At 38.4% G+C, this 20,993-nt stretch overlaps 1 protein-coding gene across 4 annotated transcripts in view; it reads left to right on the forward strand.

Moving 5' to 3' along the window:
- Nucleotides 1-20,993, forward strand: part of PDLIM5 (PDZ and LIM domain 5) — a 147,827-nt gene that overhangs the window by 60,221 nt on the left and 66,613 nt on the right. For 3 of the 4 annotated variants that reach the window (XM_081332577.1, XM_081332578.1, XM_081332579.1), the window contains exons 4-8: nucleotides 7,756-7,798; nucleotides 9,540-9,967; nucleotides 16,640-16,654; nucleotides 18,125-18,142; nucleotides 19,083-19,255. In XM_081332577.1, the coding sequence (XP_081188703.1) occupies nucleotides 7,756-7,798; nucleotides 9,540-9,967; nucleotides 16,640-16,654; nucleotides 18,125-18,142; nucleotides 19,083-19,255 (677 nt within the window). The remainder of the gene's footprint in view (nucleotides 1-7,755; nucleotides 7,799-9,539; nucleotides 9,968-16,639; nucleotides 16,655-18,124; nucleotides 18,143-19,082; nucleotides 19,256-20,993) is intronic. The other variant, XM_081332580.1, reaches the window with a different exon arrangement.

The following is a 20,993-nucleotide window of genomic DNA, read 5'->3' on the forward strand; positions in this document are numbered from 1 at the left end:
GACTTTCACCCTTGATTGTCAGCAATTTCAGCAGAACTGAATTGTAGCTCGTAGAACAATTTTACGAGACATGCATACTCTCTTGGCTTCATGCAGCCTTTGAGGCTAAAAAGAATACTGCTCCATGATATAACTGTAAAATCTCTGAATTTCCCTTTAACATTAAAAATAAATTAATATTTTGGCTGGTAGGCTGTCTTAATAACAACTGGCAGTACTAATATTAATACTACTAAGCTCTGCTTCATTTCACTTAACCCTCTTATCTTTTACTACTTTTTCATAACTTTTGTTTTAGAAGATACTGATTAATCTTAAGTTGTTAAATTTATTTGCCAATTGTTTCTACAGGTAGTCCTCAACTTATGACCACAATTGAGCCCAAAATTTCTGTTGCTAAGTGAGACATTTGTTAAGTAAGCTTTCCCCCATTTTACAACCTTTCTTGCCGCAGTTGTAAAGTGAATTGCTGTAGTTGTTAAGTTAGTAACATGGTTGTTAAGTGAATCTGACTTTCCCATTGACTTTGCTTGTCAGAAGGTTGCAAAATTCCAGATCACGCGACTCCGGGACACTGCAACCGTCATAAATATGAGTCCGTTGCCAAGCATCTGAATTTTGATCACGTGACCTGCTGCAATGGTTGTAAGTGCGAAAACGGTCATAAGTCACTTTTTTCAGTGCCGTAGTAACTTTGAATGGTCACTAAATGAACTGTTGTAAGTCAAGGGCTACCTGTATATAAACTGCACAACCAAAAATACCATTAGTTTGCATCATTTTTAAAGTGGTGTACCTTCTTTTAGGAATTGTGACAAAGGAGAGAGTTCAGTTCAGGGAAAGCCGGGTGGTGCCCGCCAAGAAGATGGAGATCAATTCTTTTAAGGAAGCCACCATTTTAAGCTCCTGAAGAGGACCTTGTTGGTCAAAATGCATTTGACAGATTTGGACATTTTGGCTTTCAATTTTAATTTCTAATAGTACCATCTATTCTTTGAATGTGATGTCTGTTTTGTAGCAAGACTGTTCATAACACAAGTTTTAAATGTGCTGGAATTGCAGTAATCTTATTCATCTACACTTACATAAAAGTGCTTTTTTCCCCCCCTCGCTCCCTAACGACTGCTTGTATTATTCAGGCTAGCTGCCATATTAGCGATTTTATTTATGCTTGATTTTATCTAAAGTAGTATCTTTTGAAGATGGAAAAATAAATCAGAAAAAATGAAACATAAACTCTGTTATTTTGTACATGTTACAAAGTGCTAGTAATGTACAATTGCATTCAGAATACTCAGGACTATGGGAGCTTTTGTTTTGATTTGTCTCTCTATTATGCTGAAGTAGAAATTAATGTTACTCCCACACTCCAGTGTGTCTTATTTATTATGCTTCACTGATTCAGCTCAAGGCATAACTCTGTCCAACTCAAAATATACTTGTAGAAACTGGCCATCTGCTAAAGCCCCATTAGGTCATGTGTCTTGTCTTAGTTATACTAATAATTATGCAAAAAAAAATTGCACCCTATTTTGTGCTCATTTTTCCAGCACCGAGAAGATTGGCATAATTTTTACATTTTATGGATATTTTCCAGCATGCAGACATAGCAAGCTTATTTATTCATGCCTACCATTGTAGATCAACTTCTTTCTATAATTAACTCAACCCTTTTTTCTTTCCACTTTTCTTTCCACTTCTTTTTAATGTTTTAGCCACCTCCAGATTCTACTTCGCAATAGTACTTCTAGTTTCTTGTTAGAATTTCAGCACTGTACTTCCTGTTTACTAATATTAGTTCTTCCACTGATCCTGACAATAATGTCTAGATATTCTTGGCTTGTATTTCACCTGGCCAGCCTTGTTTAAACAGAAGCAAGTCAGGATTGGAGACTACCAGGAAACTCCAAGATTCTGAAGTAATTGGAGAAATTTTAAAAAATCCCAGTACAGATAATCCTCAACCGGCCAAAAATGTCTGTTGCTAATTGAAATATTTGTTAAGTTAATTTTACCTCATTTTACAGCCTTTCTTGCCACGCTTGTTAAGTGAATCACTTCAAATGGCGAGGGTCCGGGATATTTGAGGGAACACCTGCTGCCAGCATCAAGCTCCCTTCGTCCAGTGCAGGGAGGGTCTTCTCAGGGTGCCGCCGGTTAAAGATTGCCGGCGGGTAACACCCAGGGGTAGGGCCTTCTCAGTGGGCGCGCCTGCCCTTTGGAACCAGCTGCCCGCGGAGCTGAGGACTGCCCCCGACCTCCGTTCATTCCGCCGGGACCTGAAGACCTGGCTCTTCGACCTCTCTGGCCCAGGCTGAGAATTTTTAAATTTTTAATTTTAACTGGGTTTTTATTTTTCCTCAGGGTTTCATTTAATCTTTTTTAATTTGTTTTAACTTTTGTATTGATTTTCTTTTAAATATCCTGTAAACCGCCCTGAGTCCTTCGGGAAAGGGCGGTATATAAATCTAAATAAATAAAATAAATAAATAAATAAAATAAACTGTTAAATTAGTAACACAGTTGTAAAATGTGACTTCCCCATTGACTTTGCTTGTCAGAACATCGCAAAAGGTGACACCACAATTGTCATAATTACAAGCCATTTGCCAAGCGTCCGAATTTTGATGCTGCAGTGGTCAAAAACACCTTTTTTTAGTGCAATCGTAACTTCGAACAGTCATTAAACAAACTGTCATAAGTCAGGACTACTTATATAAGGTAATGGTAAACCTCTTCCATATTGTTGCTAAGAACACTAAGTGGCTATGTCCATGAGTTTAATTCAGAGGAGGCTTTATATGTTATCAGTGGCTTCCCTACATTGTACCATTAATGGTTTTTATTTTCTCCCTCTTCTTCCTTCAGATTCTTACTTTTTCAATGCAGTGTTTTTTCTATTTGGTTCTACAACCCTATCTGTTCAATCTTTAATTTTCTATCCTTTATTTTGCTACTTGTTACGCTAGAGTTTGGTCTATAAGACAGTGATTTCTGGTCCTGAGTCTTGTCTGACGATCTGGTTTTGCTCACTATCTGACAGAGTTCCATGCTAACATAGAAAATGAAACAAACAAACATGGGCACAAAATCTCTCCAATAAAATGGGAAATCTGTTGCAATATTACTAAAATAGCTTTTTAGAGTTAGGAGTTAATAACCATAAAATGTCAACATAGAGAATTATGTACCCACGTGCCTTACTATTAATTGGCAGTATGCAATATGCTATGTGGAAGAATTCAATCTAAAAAAATATTCCTACAAAGTAAATCAAAGTGTGTGTGTGTGTGTGAGATTCAAAAAAATCTTGTCTTCAACCTTTGTGTACAAACATAGTAGGTTATAATGACAAAAAATGCAAAAGCTTTATTGGAGTAATCTCTTAGAATGAACACAAGAGTCAGAATGTGATATTTTTCAATATATTTTTGATCTGTTCCTGTTTAAAAAAACATTGAGAGAGGAAAGAGAAAACTAATAATGAAATGATAGCATTTAGCTTCAGAATATGGTAATATTCCATCATAGAATAATGCTAATATTGATAAAAAATGCACTTAATACTATAATTGTAGTTACAACCAGGATAATCATTGTGGTTGCCAGAATGATATAATAACTCTCAGGTTTTCCATTTTTCCTCTCCCTATCTTTATAGAGGTAGTTAATGTAACACTGCTTACTGTATTAATCCATTTTCTGTATTTCATAATATATAAAGTCAAGCTAACTATGAGCTTCTGAGGGCAGGGGTGTTAACATCTAGCTTGAGTATCCAAATTAAACTCCAGGTTCATTCCATTTCTGAAAATCTTGTTGTTTATTGAATACACAGCATGGTAATATTGAAGCAAAGCTAATTCTGAGGTTCCCAGATACCAGTTCATAGAATTCAACAATAATTTCTCCAGCCAAACCCCCACCCTCCCATAGTCTTTGTAAACAATTTCACTTTGTTATGGGAACTGTCTGCTTCCTCTCCACACCTGCTGCATTGTCCTTGGAAAGCTTTCAGGCTCTCACAGTCTTCAGTGGAATCGTAGAGGTTTCGTTTCTCCATGTAACCCGTTCTAAAGCAACACCTTCCCCACCTTACTCTAATGGCAGGTTGAAACAAAGAGGTACGGACATACCAAAGTTTAATTCTTGATAGGGGGTTGATTTAATTTGTCAAGATGTCTTTGTGCAAATAACATGTAAATTGAATCATTTGCATGGTGATGCCATAGCATCTTTGTGACTTATATGAGATACCTGTGCATTGTGGCTAAGCCTTAATATACTTAAACTAATATATTGTCAGAGTTGCAGGGTTTTACTTGACTTGGTAGAAGCAAGAAGAACAATTTCAGAATACTTGTGTGTCTTGCAATTATTGAAATGCTGGCATTGTCTGTGAGATTGTGGAATATAATGCTTGCAACAAAATTGTATAGTGATATAGCCAAGTCTCTACCTCAGTGTTGTTTAGCTTTTTGCTTGAGTGTGATTGTTAACTTCTGTCTTCTTCAGCCATGTACTCAAAACTATTGTGTTATGATGTGCTCCTCCTTTTCCATTCCCTCTTGCATTTCAGCTTTTTGGTTTTTTAAAGTAAGCTGTGGCTTTGACTTGAAACAAAGCAGTTTTGTCTTGAAGCAAACATTTCCAGATTGCTGGATGACTTGGCAGAGTTCTCAATATTCTTTTTTTAAAGTCTGAAATAAGTAGGAAAAGATGAACCAAGGAGGAAAAGGTGAACAAAACAAGAATGCAAGGAATGAAGAGTTTGTTGGCTCATATTTCCTGTAGAGAGATATGAAGCATTATATTCCACAATTTCACAGACAATGCCAGCATTTCAATAATTATATGAAATGGCTAATATAGTGCTAGAAAGGGTTGAAGTGGATTTATTGCTTTGCTTTTTCTATATATATGATATCCACATTAAAAGGGAAGAGGATATTTAGTAGTAACTGTTGCAGCAGAAGCAAATGTGGTTGTACTAGTATTTCAAAGACTTACTGAACTATTGACTATTTTTGCTTAAAATATACCTGACTAATTAAGCAGGCTGCAATCTGAAGGCACAAAAAAACAGCTTATTCTTTAAATTAAATAGATCTACTATGGTGGTTGAAAAGCCAGTAAGCTGTCTATTAACTCTATTAAATAGAGTTAGGTCACCTATATAATAAATGGGTTATTTTAATAAACATCTGAAAGAGCTTGTTCTTATGTTTATTATGGTTTTCGTTTCTAGGAATTCATAGCATTTGGTTGGTTCTGATGCAGATATAACATTTCCAATTAGTTAACTGACACTGAAGGAACACAGAGCAACTGCTTCCAGTTCTTATTCTATATTCTGCTTATTTTTCCATTCTTGCAAGAAAGAATTGTTCCCACTTTTCCTTTGATATAAAATGGGAATATATATTATGTAATGTGTTATGCTCTTTAAATAATATAATGCTCACCCACGCACTCGTTACCTCCCATATAGACTACTGTAATGCCCTCTACATGGGGCTGCCCTTGAAGACCACCCGGAGGCTTCAACTGGTGCAGAGTGCAGCTGCACGGGTAGTGATGGGAGCACCCCGATACTCCCATATTCCACCCCTCCTGCATGAGCTGCATTGGCTACCGGTTGCCCTCCGGGTGAGATTTAAGGTGCTGGTTCTTACCTTTAAAGCCCTACATGGCTTAGGCCCATCTGCTGGACCATCTGCTGCCGGGAACGAATTCCCATCGCCCAGTACGCTCACACAGAGAAGGCCTCCTCAGGGTACCGTCGGCTAGACAATGTCGGCTTGCGACCCCCAGTGGAAGAGCCTTCTCTGTGGGAGCGCCAGCCCTGTGGAACCAGCTCCCCCCTGAGCTTCGGATGGCCCAAGATCTCCAGTCCTTTCGCCACGGCCTCAAAACACTCCTTTTCCACCTGGCTGACCTAGACTGACAGGGATTTTAATTATATTTACAATTCTAACTATTCTTTAATTTATTTTAATTTATTTCAAATTTTTATTTTTAATTTACTGTACAGAGACCTTTAAGTTTTGTTGTTGTTAGCCGCCCTGAGTCCCTCGGGAGATAGGGCGGGATATAAATCCCATTAATAAATAAATAAATAAATAAATAAATAAATAAATAAATAAATAAATAAATAAATAAATAAATAATGTTCTTAATATTAATATAAATTACTGTAAATTATAGTGATAGGCAACCTCTTTTGCACATAAAAAGTTAATTGTAATTGTGAAGGGGGCTTAGTTAATGGATAAATTCAGCCACTTATTTCAATCTGCCCAGTCTTGATCTATAAGGACCCAGTGCATCAAAGCTGCCATTTCTGCAGGGCAGGGCTGCCTGGTCCTGTTCATTAACTTTTGTTTTCACAGCCACATCAGTGTCTGTGTGTGTGCAAGCAAGAATGTTCGGTGTTATTCAATCCTGAGTAATAATCAGTAGACTATTTCAGGAATCTAGCCGCAAAATGCATTTAAAAATATGCTTTTGTTTGGAAGTAATTGAATCAGCCCCATAATATGTAAGAAAATTGCTTTCAGTCTTGTTTTTTTCCAGTACTGTTTTCCCCAGCATAAGTTCTTTTATTTTTCTTTACTGGAGCCGTAGCAATCTTGCTTCCATTTTTTTGAAAAAGGATTGGATGAAGTTAAAGTTGTAACTTGAAGGGGGGAAAAGGGGAGACAACTAAGGTATAAACAAATTTCTCAAGTGTTCTTAAGAAATTATTTCATATCAGATTCACTGAGCATCAATTTTGTGACTTAAATGCAATAGTCAAGCTGAGAGCACCATTAATTTTTAATCAAAAATGAGGATCATGCTCAGGATCTCTAAAATAATTTAATATGCTGTGGCTGAATACATTTTATGGCATCTTTTCCACAAATCAGAACTGCATCTTGGGAGTGCTAGACCTGTATTTTGCCAGACATTTCAAGAAATTGTTGCAACTTACATGCACTTTAGAACTGAAAGAACACATGTATTGTAAAGGGAAATGGCTGTAGAAGTTTTATATAGTTTAATATGTATAAATATATAATATCTGAACATTATCCAAGAAATTTTGATAGCTACTTTAAAAGTAGATAATAATTGTTAAAAAAATTCAGACTCTTCACAGATATGGTGTAGAAGGAACTGAAATGTAAATGCATGGGAAGAAGGCTATTCTTTTAAGCTTTTATTTATGTAGTAGCAACCTCTAAAGTTCTCCTTCAGTTTATTTTAGGAGTAATTCATTGGCAGTCTATGCATGCAGTAGGAAGCAAAACCAATTGGATAAATGAGATGATGCCATATACGTTGTCACGATTGTATAAACTGCAAGCAATGTGGTTTTTGTTAATATATTGGAGTGTTTTATCATTTATGCATGGGCCAGTTGAGTTACAAATCCATTCAATATACAAAGCCATTCTTGTTTAATTTTGGAGTGCAGATGGTTTGCTCTTCAGTTTTGGTTTGCTGGGTGTAGATGCTTTGCTGTTCAACCTACATCTTTGGATGTTTGAAATAAGACTTTGATTAACAGCTGATGTAAGTTTGGCTATACTGACAAGTCCCACTGATTAGCACTGTTGAATTATTAAGCATGGATTAAGTCAATGGCACCTCAAAAAGTGTTTAACGTTATCTGCATTGTGGTTTAGAAGCTAAATTGCAATGGACCATATGGGATTGTGGGATAAATTGCTTTAGAAGCCATATAATTTATTTCCTTTTCTCTTTCAGAGCACCTGCAGCTCCAAAGCCAGATCCAATTCCTGTGCAGCAGGTAAGGGTTTCTTCCCCAGCTCCTAAGTAGAGGGGAATCCTATTGTGGTCCATTTATTCTTTCACATCTCTTGATGTGTTGATCTGAAAAGCTCTTCCAATGCAACATGGTTCTATTGTATGTCCATTTCATTCATTTGGACATACTTGAAACGTGCTATTTTGAAATCCTTGAAATATGCTATTTTCTTTATCTAAAAGGTGTGATTTTTTTGGCTTTGAAAGTCCTCCTTACTGCAGCTGTTTTGGAATTGGCCAAATTTATATTGGGTGATAAGCAACCAATATTTTTTTAAAAAGCTGTGGTTAGGTTTCAAAAACAAGGACTAACATGGGAAATATCTGTTGTGGTTCTTACGGACTTTTCTTTGAGTTGAATTCAACTCCTGGAGATTTCACGGTCACCCTTCCACAGCTTTTTTGGGTAATAGTAAAGAAGTGATTTGTACAACCTTCCCATTCCAGTGTATTTTCCCCTCCTTTCTAATCCAGTCTACCATCCTGGAATTTCCTAATTATTCTCCATCCAAGTTTGAAACTAATCCAATCCAGTTTAGCTTCCAAGCCTAGATAAAGTTAACAAAATACTGCTACATGGTAGAGATCAATCATGTTCTTAAAAGGCCTGTTCATTTCCTAAAATTCTAAGAGGTACTGATTACAAGCAACTTTATTAGTAGCTTTATGAAATTAGAAAAATAGGTACCACTTCTGTAGGAAGGTAATAGCACTCTGTGCACTTCAGCATATAGTCATGCTGACCACATGACCACAGAAGGACCACGGAAGGACCCCACTGGCTCCTTCAGCTAAGAAACAGAGATGAGCACCATCCCTAGAGTTGGACTCAACTGGACAGAAAATCCTTACCTTTACCTTTAGCTTTTATAAAAAGGTAGCTTAATGTAAAACTTTTCCTGCCAGATCTCAAAAGGTATGATACAATTACTAAGAGGAGTCTGTAAAGATACAGAAAGATTTGCTTTCTTTAGTAGAACATGATATCTAATAGGTGCCTGTTGATTTGCTTAGCTACATTACAGATAAAATTCATGTACAGCAGGTCTGATGGCTATTGTAGAAAAATGAACTCAGTAAAAGAAGACACATTTATATTATTTTGTAGCAAAGATATCCCTTTTCAAACAAAATATGTGAGTTTGCCTTTAAGTTAAGCTAAGATAGCAATAGCTTTTAAATGAGGGAAGGTAAGATTAGGAACTCCCAAAGTCTGGTCATGTGCAATAGAACTTGGAAATATTTTTTTTCTCTGGTGTGAGAGTTCTACATGACCTCAAACTACTTTTGAAACTAACTTCTAAAACAAAACCCCGGTCATTTGTCACTGGAAAGGAGGGGCATTGTTCCACTATAGACCTGTCTGAGACACATAATCCTTTAGTAAGTAAAATCTTACTATGAGGATTCTGTCTTTCACTGATTACCTGTAACCCTTGCACTGGAGGACTGCACTTGTGTCCTAACTGTTGGACCCAGTTTATAGTGAAGTTTTTGCCTAAAGTAAATCTAAGGCTACCAGCTCACGCATGTTTTTTCCCCAATGACGCATGCTGTGTGATGTTGACAGTGCTTTAGGGCATAAAGTTGTGTACTTGCAACCAGTCAGTCATCAATGGATGTTTCACAATAAAACCGCTGTAGATGTCATGGATGTACATTTTGCATGTGTGTGTGCACGTGTGTGGCTTTCTTGTGTATTTTTCTGTTTTTATTTCACCTAGGTAGAGCCTAAGGACCTAGTTAAGCCTGTGCCCATTGCATCTCCAGCTGTGCCCAAAGTTTCATCCACATCCAGCATGGCCTTCAATAAGGCCCCCAGGCCCTTTGGAGCTGTGTCCTCCTCCAAGGTCACTTCCATCCCATCACCATCATCTGCCTTCACGCCAGCCAGCGCCAGTCTTCCATTACATGCTTCCCCTACACCTCTGGCCACTGTCACACCTCCCCCGTTCACTGCCTCAGGAGCGCATGCTAATGTCAAAACTAATGCTGACCAGCGTAGCCCTGTGTTGAGTGCTACAAAGCCTACTGTTAATACCCCATGGCAATCTCCACACAATGCACCGTTCAACGAAAGGTCTCCAGAGTTGACAGAGGGGCAGCGAAGTGAATCCAGAGAGAACCAGGGTGACAGTAAACAGCAAAATGGGTAGGTAGTTTTAGGGCAGTTTTTTTTTCTTCTTCCTGTTTTAAAGATCTCAAAAAGTACTTCCTCAGTAATTCATTGATTGCTCTTTCTATCTGAAATTATAAATGTAAAAAAAGTCAGGTTTACAAAGTGCGATCTGGGCAGATATATATACCAGAAATTTATTTGCTTTTATAAATCAGATTTATAAATTGATGAGTGTGTTCTCTGCTGGCGATGGTAAATGCCAAATTAAAATTTTCAAGGGTTCACAGCAAAATAAGAATGACTATGGAAGATTTAAATGCACAGCAAAGCTGCAGGCTATTGTGTTGTTTTGATTTTACAAGAGAAACAGAGGTTCACCTGTTGTGGAAAATGGTCCTTTTTACCTTTCCAACCAAGCATTTTCTGTCTATATTCCGCACAGTTTTCTTCTTTTCATCCTTTATTTTAATTCAGGGCTTTTTCTCTACTTAATGACTTTCCCCTACAGTTTTTGTTCTTATTCTTCTGCAATTTTCATTTTCTTTTTAAATTTGCAATTATATTATGGTTCTTGATTTACATAGAGTGACCCGTTCCCTGTTTAACCAGGGACCGAGGGATGACCCCTTGCAGGGTAGGGCTGAGGAATTTGTACAGTATCTGCAGGACAAAATCGCTCAGATCCGGACTAGCTTGGACTCTGACTGGGCGGAGTCCAGCGGAGTGGAGGGGGCAGGTCTTGATGATACCAGTTGGGGTGAGTTTGACCCTGTGACTCTGGATGATGTGGACAGGATTATGCGTAAACTGAGCGCTACCACTTGTTTACTGGACCCATGTCCCTCCTGGCTGATTTCAGCCGCCCGGGATGTGACAGGGGGCTGGCTCCAGGCAGTGGTCAATGCTTCTTTGACAGAGGGTGTCTTCCCCTCTGCCTTGAAAGAGGCGGTGGTGAGGCCCCTCCTCAAGAAGCCTGCTCTGGACCCGTCCTCCTTGAACAACTACCGTCCTGTCTCCAGCCTTCACTTTGTAGCAAAGTGGTGTGTCAGTCCCCACAATTCCTGGAGGAAGCGGACTATCTGGGCCCGTACCAGTCCGGTTTCAAACCCGGTTACAGCACGGAAACGGCATTGATCGCACTAGTAGATGATCTCTGGTGGGCCCGGGACAGGGGTTGTTCCTCTGTCCTGGTCCTACTTGACCTCTCAGCGGCTTTTGATACCATCGATCATGGTATCTTGCTGCGATGGCTCAAGGACTTGGGAGTGGGAGGCACTGTTTTACGGTGGTTCTCCTACCTCTTGGGCCGCTCGCAGTTTGTATTGGCAGGGGGACAAAGATCTACCCCGAGGCCCCTCACTTGTGGAGTGCCTCAGGGGTCGGTTCTCTCCCCCCCCTCCTGTTTAACATCTATATGAAGCCACTGGGTGAGATCATCCGTGGCTTTGGGGTGAGGTATCACCAATATGCGGATGATACCTAGTTATTCATCTCCACCCCGAGCCAACCCAGTGATGCCCTTGACATGATGTCCCGGTGCCTGGAGGCGGTGCGGCCCACGTAGAATTGAAGGTATAAGAGCAACGTTTCGACGAAATCTCGATATATATATACATATATATACATATATATACATATATATACATATATATACATACATATGTATATATGTGTGTATATATATATATATATATATATATATATATATATATACATACTAGTAGTACATATATATATATATATAGTATATTTTTATTCTTAATAATTTTAAAAATACGAATCCCAGGCATAATTATACTTAAAGGTAAAGGTAAAGGTTCCCCCGCACATGCGTGCTAGTCGTTTCCGACTCTAGGGGCCGGTGCTCATCTCCGTTTCAAAGCCGAAGAGCCAGCGCTTGTCCGAGGACATCTCCGTGGTCATGTGGCCGGCATGACTAGACGCCAAAGGCGCACGGAACGCTGTTACCTTCCCACCGGAGTGGTCCCTATTTTTCTACTTGCATTTTTACGTGCTTTCGAACTGCTAGGTTGGCAGAAGCTGGGACGAGTAACAGGCGCTCACTCTGTTACGCAGCACTCGGGATTCGACCCGCCAAACTGCCGACCTTCCGATCGACAAGCTCAGCGTCCTAACCCACTGAGCCACCGCGTCCCTTAAATTATACTTACAATATATGTATAAACAGTGGTTAGAATGCAGTATTGGATAATTTTGCTGGCTGCTGGCAGTTCAATTCTCACCGGCTCATGGTTGACATAGCCTTCCATCCTTGCCAGGTTAGTAAAATGAGGGCCCAGATTGTTGGGGGCAATATGCTGACTCTGTGAACCACTTAGAGAAGGCTGTAAAGCATTGTGAAGAGGTATTTAATTCATAAGTAATATTGCTATTGCTAAGTATAGAGAAAATAATTAGGTAGGTTTTTTTCCACTAAACCTATATAAATGCATGATGTATTGCAACAAGAATACCGCAGAAATGCTGATGGTATTGCTAAGTGCTATTGCTACTTTCAATTTCTGACAAAAATGCCCATGGCAGACAGTGGGTTCACTTAATGACTCTGTATTCACTTAACTATGGTGATTCACTTAACGACCACCACAAAAATATTGTAAAATCAGATTGGTCACATGATGACCTGCTTAACAACCGTCATGGTTTACAATAGTAATTCCAGGCTCAATTACAGTCAAAGTCATTTGTAATTGTGAGAAGCCATTAAACCAGGAATGGGAATCTGAAGAGACAGTTACAGTATGTATTGAGAATAATCATATTTCATTTTGAGGAAAGCAAGATGATAGGAGAAAAGCTCAATTTCTCAATTCATGTTTTAGTTTCCCATAGTTTTATTTTCCTGCTCTCTCTCACTGAGTACATTCTACTAAAAAAAAGAAGTTTATGATTCTGTAATTTATATAGCTGATTGTCAAGTATGAATCCCCAAGGACTGTAGTTCTGTCGATGGGAAGAGATACAGAAAATCAAAGTAAGAGTATGAGCTTGTGAAACCCTTGTCAGTTTTAATAACTATTATAAGAGTGGATCAGAATCAGGCTTAACCACATCTAATACTGTGGCTCTATTCCATGACTATAAAAAGATCAGCACTGGTAATATAAGATAGGCACAAATCAAAAAGAAAAAGAAAAAATGGTGTGGGAAACCAAGGCTAAAAAAATGGTTTCAAAGTTACTTAGGCATAGATCTAAAAGAACGTGATTCACCGAAAGAACTATCAAATAATCCATCATGTTCCAATTTGCTTATTCATATTGGTTCCCCTAATCCAGGGGTAGGCAACCTTGGCTCTTTTATGACTCGTGGACTTCAACTCCCAGAATTCCTGAGCCAGTTCCTGGGAGTTGAAGTCCACGAGTCGTAAAAAGAGCCAAGGTTGCCTACCCCTGCCCTAAGCAATGTGTATAGGTCTTAAGTTATAGATCAGACATGTCAAACTCGTGATGTCGCGCGATGTATCGGAGCTATTTCTCCATTGCCGGCAATGGGACGGGTGCGGTTTCCTGATGATTTGTCTGGCCTGTGGGCCGGCAGTTTGACACCCCTATTATGGATTGTTGAAGCAATTGACCTTTGTGTGTTCATTTTTTTTTCTTCCGACAGCACATTTTTTCAGTAAAATACCTATTATGTAAAAGTGGCACACATATTATTTTACGTAGAGGGCATCGCTATTGTTACTAGCTTTAAGGACATAATGTTGTATGCAGCCATGCTATCTAAAATAGAGGGGATGAATTCCTGACAAATCTCTCAGTACATATAAATATATCTTGGCAATGATTCGGGCACCCTGGCACAAGGGCTTTTGCAAATCTAAAGCATAGCCATGCCATTCAGCTGCATTCATTAGCATTCAAAAATAATTTATAACAACTAAAATAATTTTGTACTAAGAAGACAAGCAAACTCTCCCCCCCCCCCCGGCAAGATCCAGTCACCCACTGTAATTACAAACAATTTTCTTTACAGTTAATGTATGCAATTGTTCTATTACTTTATGAAATCCTGCTATGAAAGAGCTTTTTTGCCAACTGTCTGTCTATAAAGGAGTCCTACAATTAGCCCATTTAGATCTGTAATCCTATTTCCATTTTATAAGTTTGTTGGTTTATCAGTGTTTGAATTGAAGCCTTTTTTGAACCAAGTTGTTGAACTATATGATGTTTTGTTTTTCTTAAAAGCTTTTAAGTTTCATAATAAATGAAACTGGTGGGATCAACCCAAGTGTTAGCTCTGTTCTTTAAAACTGACTGAGGTGTCCTGACAAGATGCAAAATCTGAAAATATGGTTTCAAATGATGCTTGTGCAGTTATTTGTGTAAGAAGAACTTGCTTACACATGAAACATCTAGTGCTGATTAAACAGTAAGATGTTGCACTGCCCTTTTTTACAAATATATTTAGAGCTTAGTAATACAATCTGTTTACTGAAACAGGCATAGATGGTAGCACTATATCTATTCAAGCAATGTAGTTTAAGATTAAACCTTAGCAATTAAAAAGGCCTTACCTAAGGTCTTAAGAAATTACTTGCACAGATTAGAAATTAATTCAGAGAAAGGAGTAGTTCATTTGTCAGCATATAAAATGGAAAGACCAGTGGCCTTGGCATCCTTGAATGAAATATTCTGATAAACTTAACATGAAATCCAATGCTAAATAAAGGTTTGTATTATAAGGAAAAAGCAGACTTTTAAAACAATATGCATATTGAACATGCATATAATTATTTGCAATTATTAAGCCTGGCAAAAAAAATTATGCATAGAGGTACAAGCCTATTGAAAAATCAAAGGACTTGCCTTAGGGTAAATATAAAGATTGAAACTTAACATTAAGATTGAAACTTAACATTAAGAAAACCAAGATCATGACATCTGGCCCTCTCAATTCCTGGCAAATAGATGGGGAAGAAATGGAGGTAGTGACAGATTGTATTTTCCTGGGCTCCAAGATCACCGCAGATGGGGACTGTAGCCAAGAAATTAAAAGACGCTTGCTCCTGGGGAGGAAAGCAATGGCAACTCTAGACAGCACACTAAAAAGCAGAGACATCACCCTGTCAACAAAAGTGCATATAGTCAAGGCTATGGTCTTTCCAGTTGTAATGTATGGCAGTGAAAATACAGTGGTTTTTGTAGAGCAATATGTATGATTACAAATGCTTTATTTTTTTACCAAAGGTATTAATTTCTAAGTGCGTGACTGCATCTCTTAATCAAGAATTATATTTAAAGTCGGCAGATGAATATAATTAATCATATTAGGATTTTTCATGTTTGTGTAAAGGGATAGAAACAGCTATTTCCACTTCATTGATATCAAAAGTAATTGAGTAGTAGCAGCATACGACACCTAGTGGATGGATTAACATTCTTCGGCCAAAGTGGAGAAGCAAATGTTTTAGTATCTTGTGCAAATCAGCCACTGTGTAATCAATAAATGAAGTAAAATGACTAATCTATCATACTTCCTATAAATCTGTCTTAAAATAGTGTGTTCCTTGAATTTTGGCAGTTTATAAATTTAAAATTGACATACATGTCGAACTGAAGAAGAATAGATACTCCAAGAGGGAGCTAGCTAGATAATGATGTAAAGTCACATCTTAAGAGGAGTTTCTGCTATGAGGCAGTGAATGGCTAATCCAGTGTTTCCGAAACTTGGCAACTTTAAGATGTGTGTGAACTTCAACTCTTGGCTGCTGACTGGGGAATTCTGGGAGGTAAGAGTTCACACAACTTAAGGTTGCCAAATTTCAGAAATGGTTTGCTTTTTACGTGCCTGCATGTGATTTTGTTTTGAATTGTGTTCTTAGTTCATGCATGGTAATTAGATGGCTCCCTGGGGCTAATCAAGTGATAAAATAGATTATTTATAATGGTTTGAAATGTATGAAAACACGTGAATTTACATGTTTGGGTATGATAAAGTAGAACAATAGGGAAGTTACTATAATAAACATATTGATTTTTTCACTCCCTTTACAGATTACAACAGTGACAAAGTTAGTATTCACTCCATTATCATGGAGTTGTGCTTTGTGCTTTGGCATGTGTGGCTGTCCCAGAATTAAATTTCTGCAAAATAGAGCCTTGGCTTTTGAAGTTAAAGCAACATACATTGTTTGCATTTTCACTGGTGTGTGGTTTTATTTACAATATTAAATTTTGTCTTGAGTAACTGGCAAACAGTAGAGATAATAACAGCGCATAAAGTCTCTTTTTAATGTCTGCGATTAGACATTAAAATGGGTGATTTTTTTTCTATCAAGATAGTCAAATTTGCTTAAAAATGAAGACATTTATTGGAATTAAATTTAATGCAAGGATTTTTCAGCCTCTTTCTTGCCTCTTCCCTGTTCTCCCATTGACTTAGGGAAGAAATAAATTTGCCATGACTTTACCTTAACTTGTGCCACCACCTTGTGGCATGGTGGGGTAGCTGCTGGTAAAAGTCAGCAAGAAATTATTCTAGAAATACTAGTTGGAAATTCTCTTAGCTTTATCTCATATTCATGACTAAATGAAACTATTTTTCCTATCTGGCTTTAATATTACAATTAACTTTTATTAACTCTTTTTGCTCCCATTTTCTATGTTATTCCTTATCTGTACTTGAACATCCTGGAATCGAATCCATTGTTTGTGTCTTTTCTGTCCCTCATTCCTTCAGTAACCCTGATGAGGTGTAAGTACTCTACTAATCACTCTCTTAATGTTTGAGCTACAGTTTATATAAAATAATTGCTGTATTCTGTAGGTAGCCTTTTTGAATTAACTTCCATTTTCTCTAATTTGGGGACTGTTACAATACTTTTTGTTTTGGTAAAAGAATTTTAAAAAACTATGCAGTAAATTAACTTTTTCCAGTCGTTGTTCTCCTGATGTCTTGAACTACAATGGCCATCATCCCTCTTTGGGGTGTATTCTTAGGAATGATCAGAATAGTTGACATTTTAGTACAGTAGTAGAATTGAGAAAGATATTACATTGGGAAAGGTTGAATCTGAAAAGTATATCCTTTCTCCTTCTTTCTGTCCAGTATTTTATATGGAGAATTTTAGTCTACATTTAGTATAGTGGTACCTCAGTACTCATCATTAATTGGTACCAGGAAGCGCGATGAGTACCAAAAATGATGAGTACCAAATTTTTTTTCCCATAACGAATAATGTAGTGAGTCACAAGGCAGTCGACACCGATAAATTATAGCCTGTGCATTGGGTACCAAACGAAGAATGAATACTGGAACAAAATTTTCACATCAAAATGTGTTGAGTACCAAATTTGCTAAGTTTCAAAGCAGTTGAGTACCAAAGCACTACTGTAATTACTTTTTAGTGTATGATGAAAACATGACAAAGAGAAATAAATGTATACAGTGAATTACTGAATTCACTCTTAAAATAGAAGCACAGTATAAGAATGTTTAGGAAATAGTTTGATGCTAAATGTCAGACGAAAGATCTGAATAGCAAGAGGTGCTCCAGGGCGAACATGATGAGTTTCTGTGCAATAGAAATTATTAAGCAGAGATGGAAAAGTCACCTGGATTTTTAGATGACCTTTGTGATCTGTTTATACGAGATTCTATAATCCTGTTCAGGTATTGCAAAAAAGGGCCAGTCACACTGTGGGTTGCAATAAGTAGCCTTATCTCCTCAGTAAAGTTGAGTTGATGACGTCTGTGAAGTTGCCCAGGAAGACTGTAGTTTATAGTGGAGAACCTTTGCTTATTCAAAAGTATCCCACATTTGGAAGAGAAAAAAAATACCAATATGCCCAATAGTATCAAACAGAATGGGGTGCTTTTGCTTCAGGAGAAATTGGCTAGATGCGTATGATTGTTTTTCTTAGCTGTATAAGCTCACCTGACAGGTTGGGAGCTTGCCCATTCTTCTAAATAGAAAGCAGCCCCTCAGCTTTATGCCAAGCTTAAATGGGGAAATCGAGAGGGTAAAATGAGGCTCAAATAAGCCAATGCAGTTTCTTCCTTGGGAGAATAAAATTATTATTAAATTATTTTATTTGGTGACTTGTCAAGAGTAACAGCAGTTAAACTTAATACTTCTAATTCTTTTGTCTTTCTGTTCTTTTTTCTCCTTATGCTGGACTGTCTTGTATTCTGTTCCCCTTGCTCTTTCCAATATGATAAAAGGAAAAACCCACCTAAACGGTAATAGCCACGTGCCTTTTTGATGTTCCATATTATGTGCAGTTTTTAACTATGGTCTGTATTTTTGATCTGGGTGGGTGTGGAAAGAGGGAGCAAGTTGTGATAGTTTACAGTTTGCCTGAAATTGTTCTGCATATCCATAACTAATTTTTGTACCATTCCAAATTCTACTTAGGTTATCCTTTCTACCAATTTAACTATTGCCTTTCTCTCCTTATTCTTCTATACTAAACAGTGGTAATAGAATCCTTCCTTCCTTCCTTCCTTCCTTCCTTCCTTCCTTCCTTCCTTCCTTCCTTCCTTCCTTCCTTCCTTCCTTCCTTCCTTCCTTCCTTCCTTCCTTCCTTCCTTCCTTCTTGTCTTTTTCGTTGTCTTGCTATAAGACAAAAGCTTACCAATTGTTTTGTATTTAAGAAATTTCCACCCAAATTCATACATGTAGCATCGCATAATCTCAGTACAGTTCAACAATGCAAGTTAGCCATTTTAACAGTTGATCGACTTCATAATATTTTTAAATTTATCACAATTAATGTAGTAAACTATATTTTAGAATAGATATAGCAAGGGATTAAAAAAAGAGAAAAACATTGCTGTATAATATTTTTCTGTGGAAAATGTAATATGTTTTGTTTTTCCTAGAGCCCCATACAAGGAGATGCAGCCATGTGCTGTCTTATTAAGAACTGTTCACTGAATTAAATGAAGGATTCTATGAATTATTAGCTTCTATTCATGCAGGTTCTGATGTAGATATTGATTGCAGCTTATGTTTCTTTAAAAAGAAACAGCTGAAACCTGGATGCCATGCACTTTAATTTTTTTATCTAACCTGAAGGAAGCAATCTTCAGCAAGATCTATATTAAATATATATACTTAGCATTTTGGCCTTTGTCAATGTAACTCATCAAGTTTTATTGTCCTTATTCATTGTATTAGTCCACCACGGAAACACGTCGTGTACAGAAATACAGATTTTTTCCATCCACCGGTTCATAGCAACAACAGCAAGAAGAGACTGATTGAAGATACTGAGGACTGGCACCCAAGGACTGGAACTACTCAGTCACGTTCTTTCCGGATCCTTCAACAGATCACAGGCACTGAACGTAGTAAGTATCTAAAGAAGAGAATATGTATAGATCAGGGTTAAACTATGTAGTCCTTGGTGCTCTTTTAACTTGGTCATTTGCTTGCAGGTGTTTCATTACCCAACTAAGTAATGTTACACAACTGTGCTTTCAGGTTCAGCTTATGATCACTCACTCACATACTCACAGGCCTGGAAAACTGCCCCGCTCAATCCCAAATCAACTGAACACTGAGGCACAAACACTGAAGCCCAAATACACCCAGTGATTTTCTTTCTCATCCACCCGTACCCAGCATCCACTATTAGGCTGCCACGTACTACCCAGAGGGATGGAAGCCACCAAGTCTGGGATCCAAAAAAAAGACTCAGGTAGACTGGGCAGATTTCAGGACCTCTTTTTATCCGCTAGACTAGAGTTTATGAGGAGGGACTTTCCATGCAGGCCCAACTCCTTTATTGGTGAGACTTGGGGAGGGGCTTGCCCTGTGCTCAAACCAACTTTTGTCCTTTTGTTCCTTAATAATGGTTCCAGTGGTGGGATTCAGCCGCTTCGTACCACTTCGGCAGAACCAGTAGCTAATTTTTTGTGGCCCAGGCCCAGAATGAACTTCCGGAAGCGGCATCCACACAGAGAACCGGTTGTTCACCTATTTGAATCCCACCACTGCTTGGTTCCTTTCCCTGAGGGAGTTTTTCCTAACTTTTGTCCACCCTGGTTACATGCTGTGGTCACATTTAGGAATGGTGGCTTTGGCCTAGTCTCACAGTAACATCCTCATTGTTATGTCAGTAGCTTTGTTGCAAAGTAGGTTCCTTGAAGCGGGAGATTCTGGTGCAATTATTGGTTAATGTTGTAGAGGCGGGAAAACCCGGACTTGTGATTGGATACAGTTTAAACAGCTCGAGTATAAAAGCCAGAGTTATTTTGACAGTTGTCTGTTGACATATGTGTATTGAATAAACCTTATTGCTGTTAAACCTCACTGAGTCATTCGTCTGCCTGAACCAAACAACTGGCGACGAAGGTGGGATAGACGGCGGACTAGTGAAGGATCGGCGAAACAGCTGCGCGTAAGGCGGTAAATTTAAAACAGAATTCACAGTCAACCACAAGCGGCCGCGGCGGAATCAACAAACCTCCGAATGGCGCAAATAGGGTCTTTAAAAGAATTCGATCCAAACTACCCAGAGGACTGGGAAGAATATGTGGGACAGGTCGAAGGGTTTTTGCTCGTAAACGGCATAACCGATGACCGGAAAAAGGCGGCTGCCTTACTAACCATTTGTGGCACACCTGTGTATCGGGTTGCTGTGGGACTTTGTCAACCATTGCCGGTATCAAGCGTTCCATATGCCGACTTACTGGCCAAATTAAAAGTACATTTTACGCCAAGAAGATCAGAACTCTTTTGGCGGCGCATTTTCGAAAAACGGAATCAGAGACCGGGCGAGTCAATCCAAAAATTCGTTGCTGCAGTCAGAGAAGCAGCGGTACGTTGCAAATATGACAACTTAGAAATAAGAATCCGGGACAGAGTGGTGCTGGGCTTGCGAGACGAGCAATTACAAAATAGAATTATCGCTAAGCCCACCGGTGACTTGCAAGAAGTACTCGACGAACTCTTGACATATGAATCCACTGGGTATCGCGACCCCCCCCCCCCGAAATAGCATGGCCGCTTCTGCCGAAATAAATCAAGAAAGCCTTGTGGACTGCGGGGAGGTGGACCAACAATGGGAAGCCGACATAGCCGAAG

The sequence above is a fragment of the Vipera berus genome, assembly GCF_964194415.1.
Source record: "Vipera berus genome assembly, chromosome: 7".
In the NCBI taxonomy this organism is placed as follows: domain Eukaryota; kingdom Metazoa; phylum Chordata; class Lepidosauria; order Squamata; family Viperidae; genus Vipera; species Vipera berus.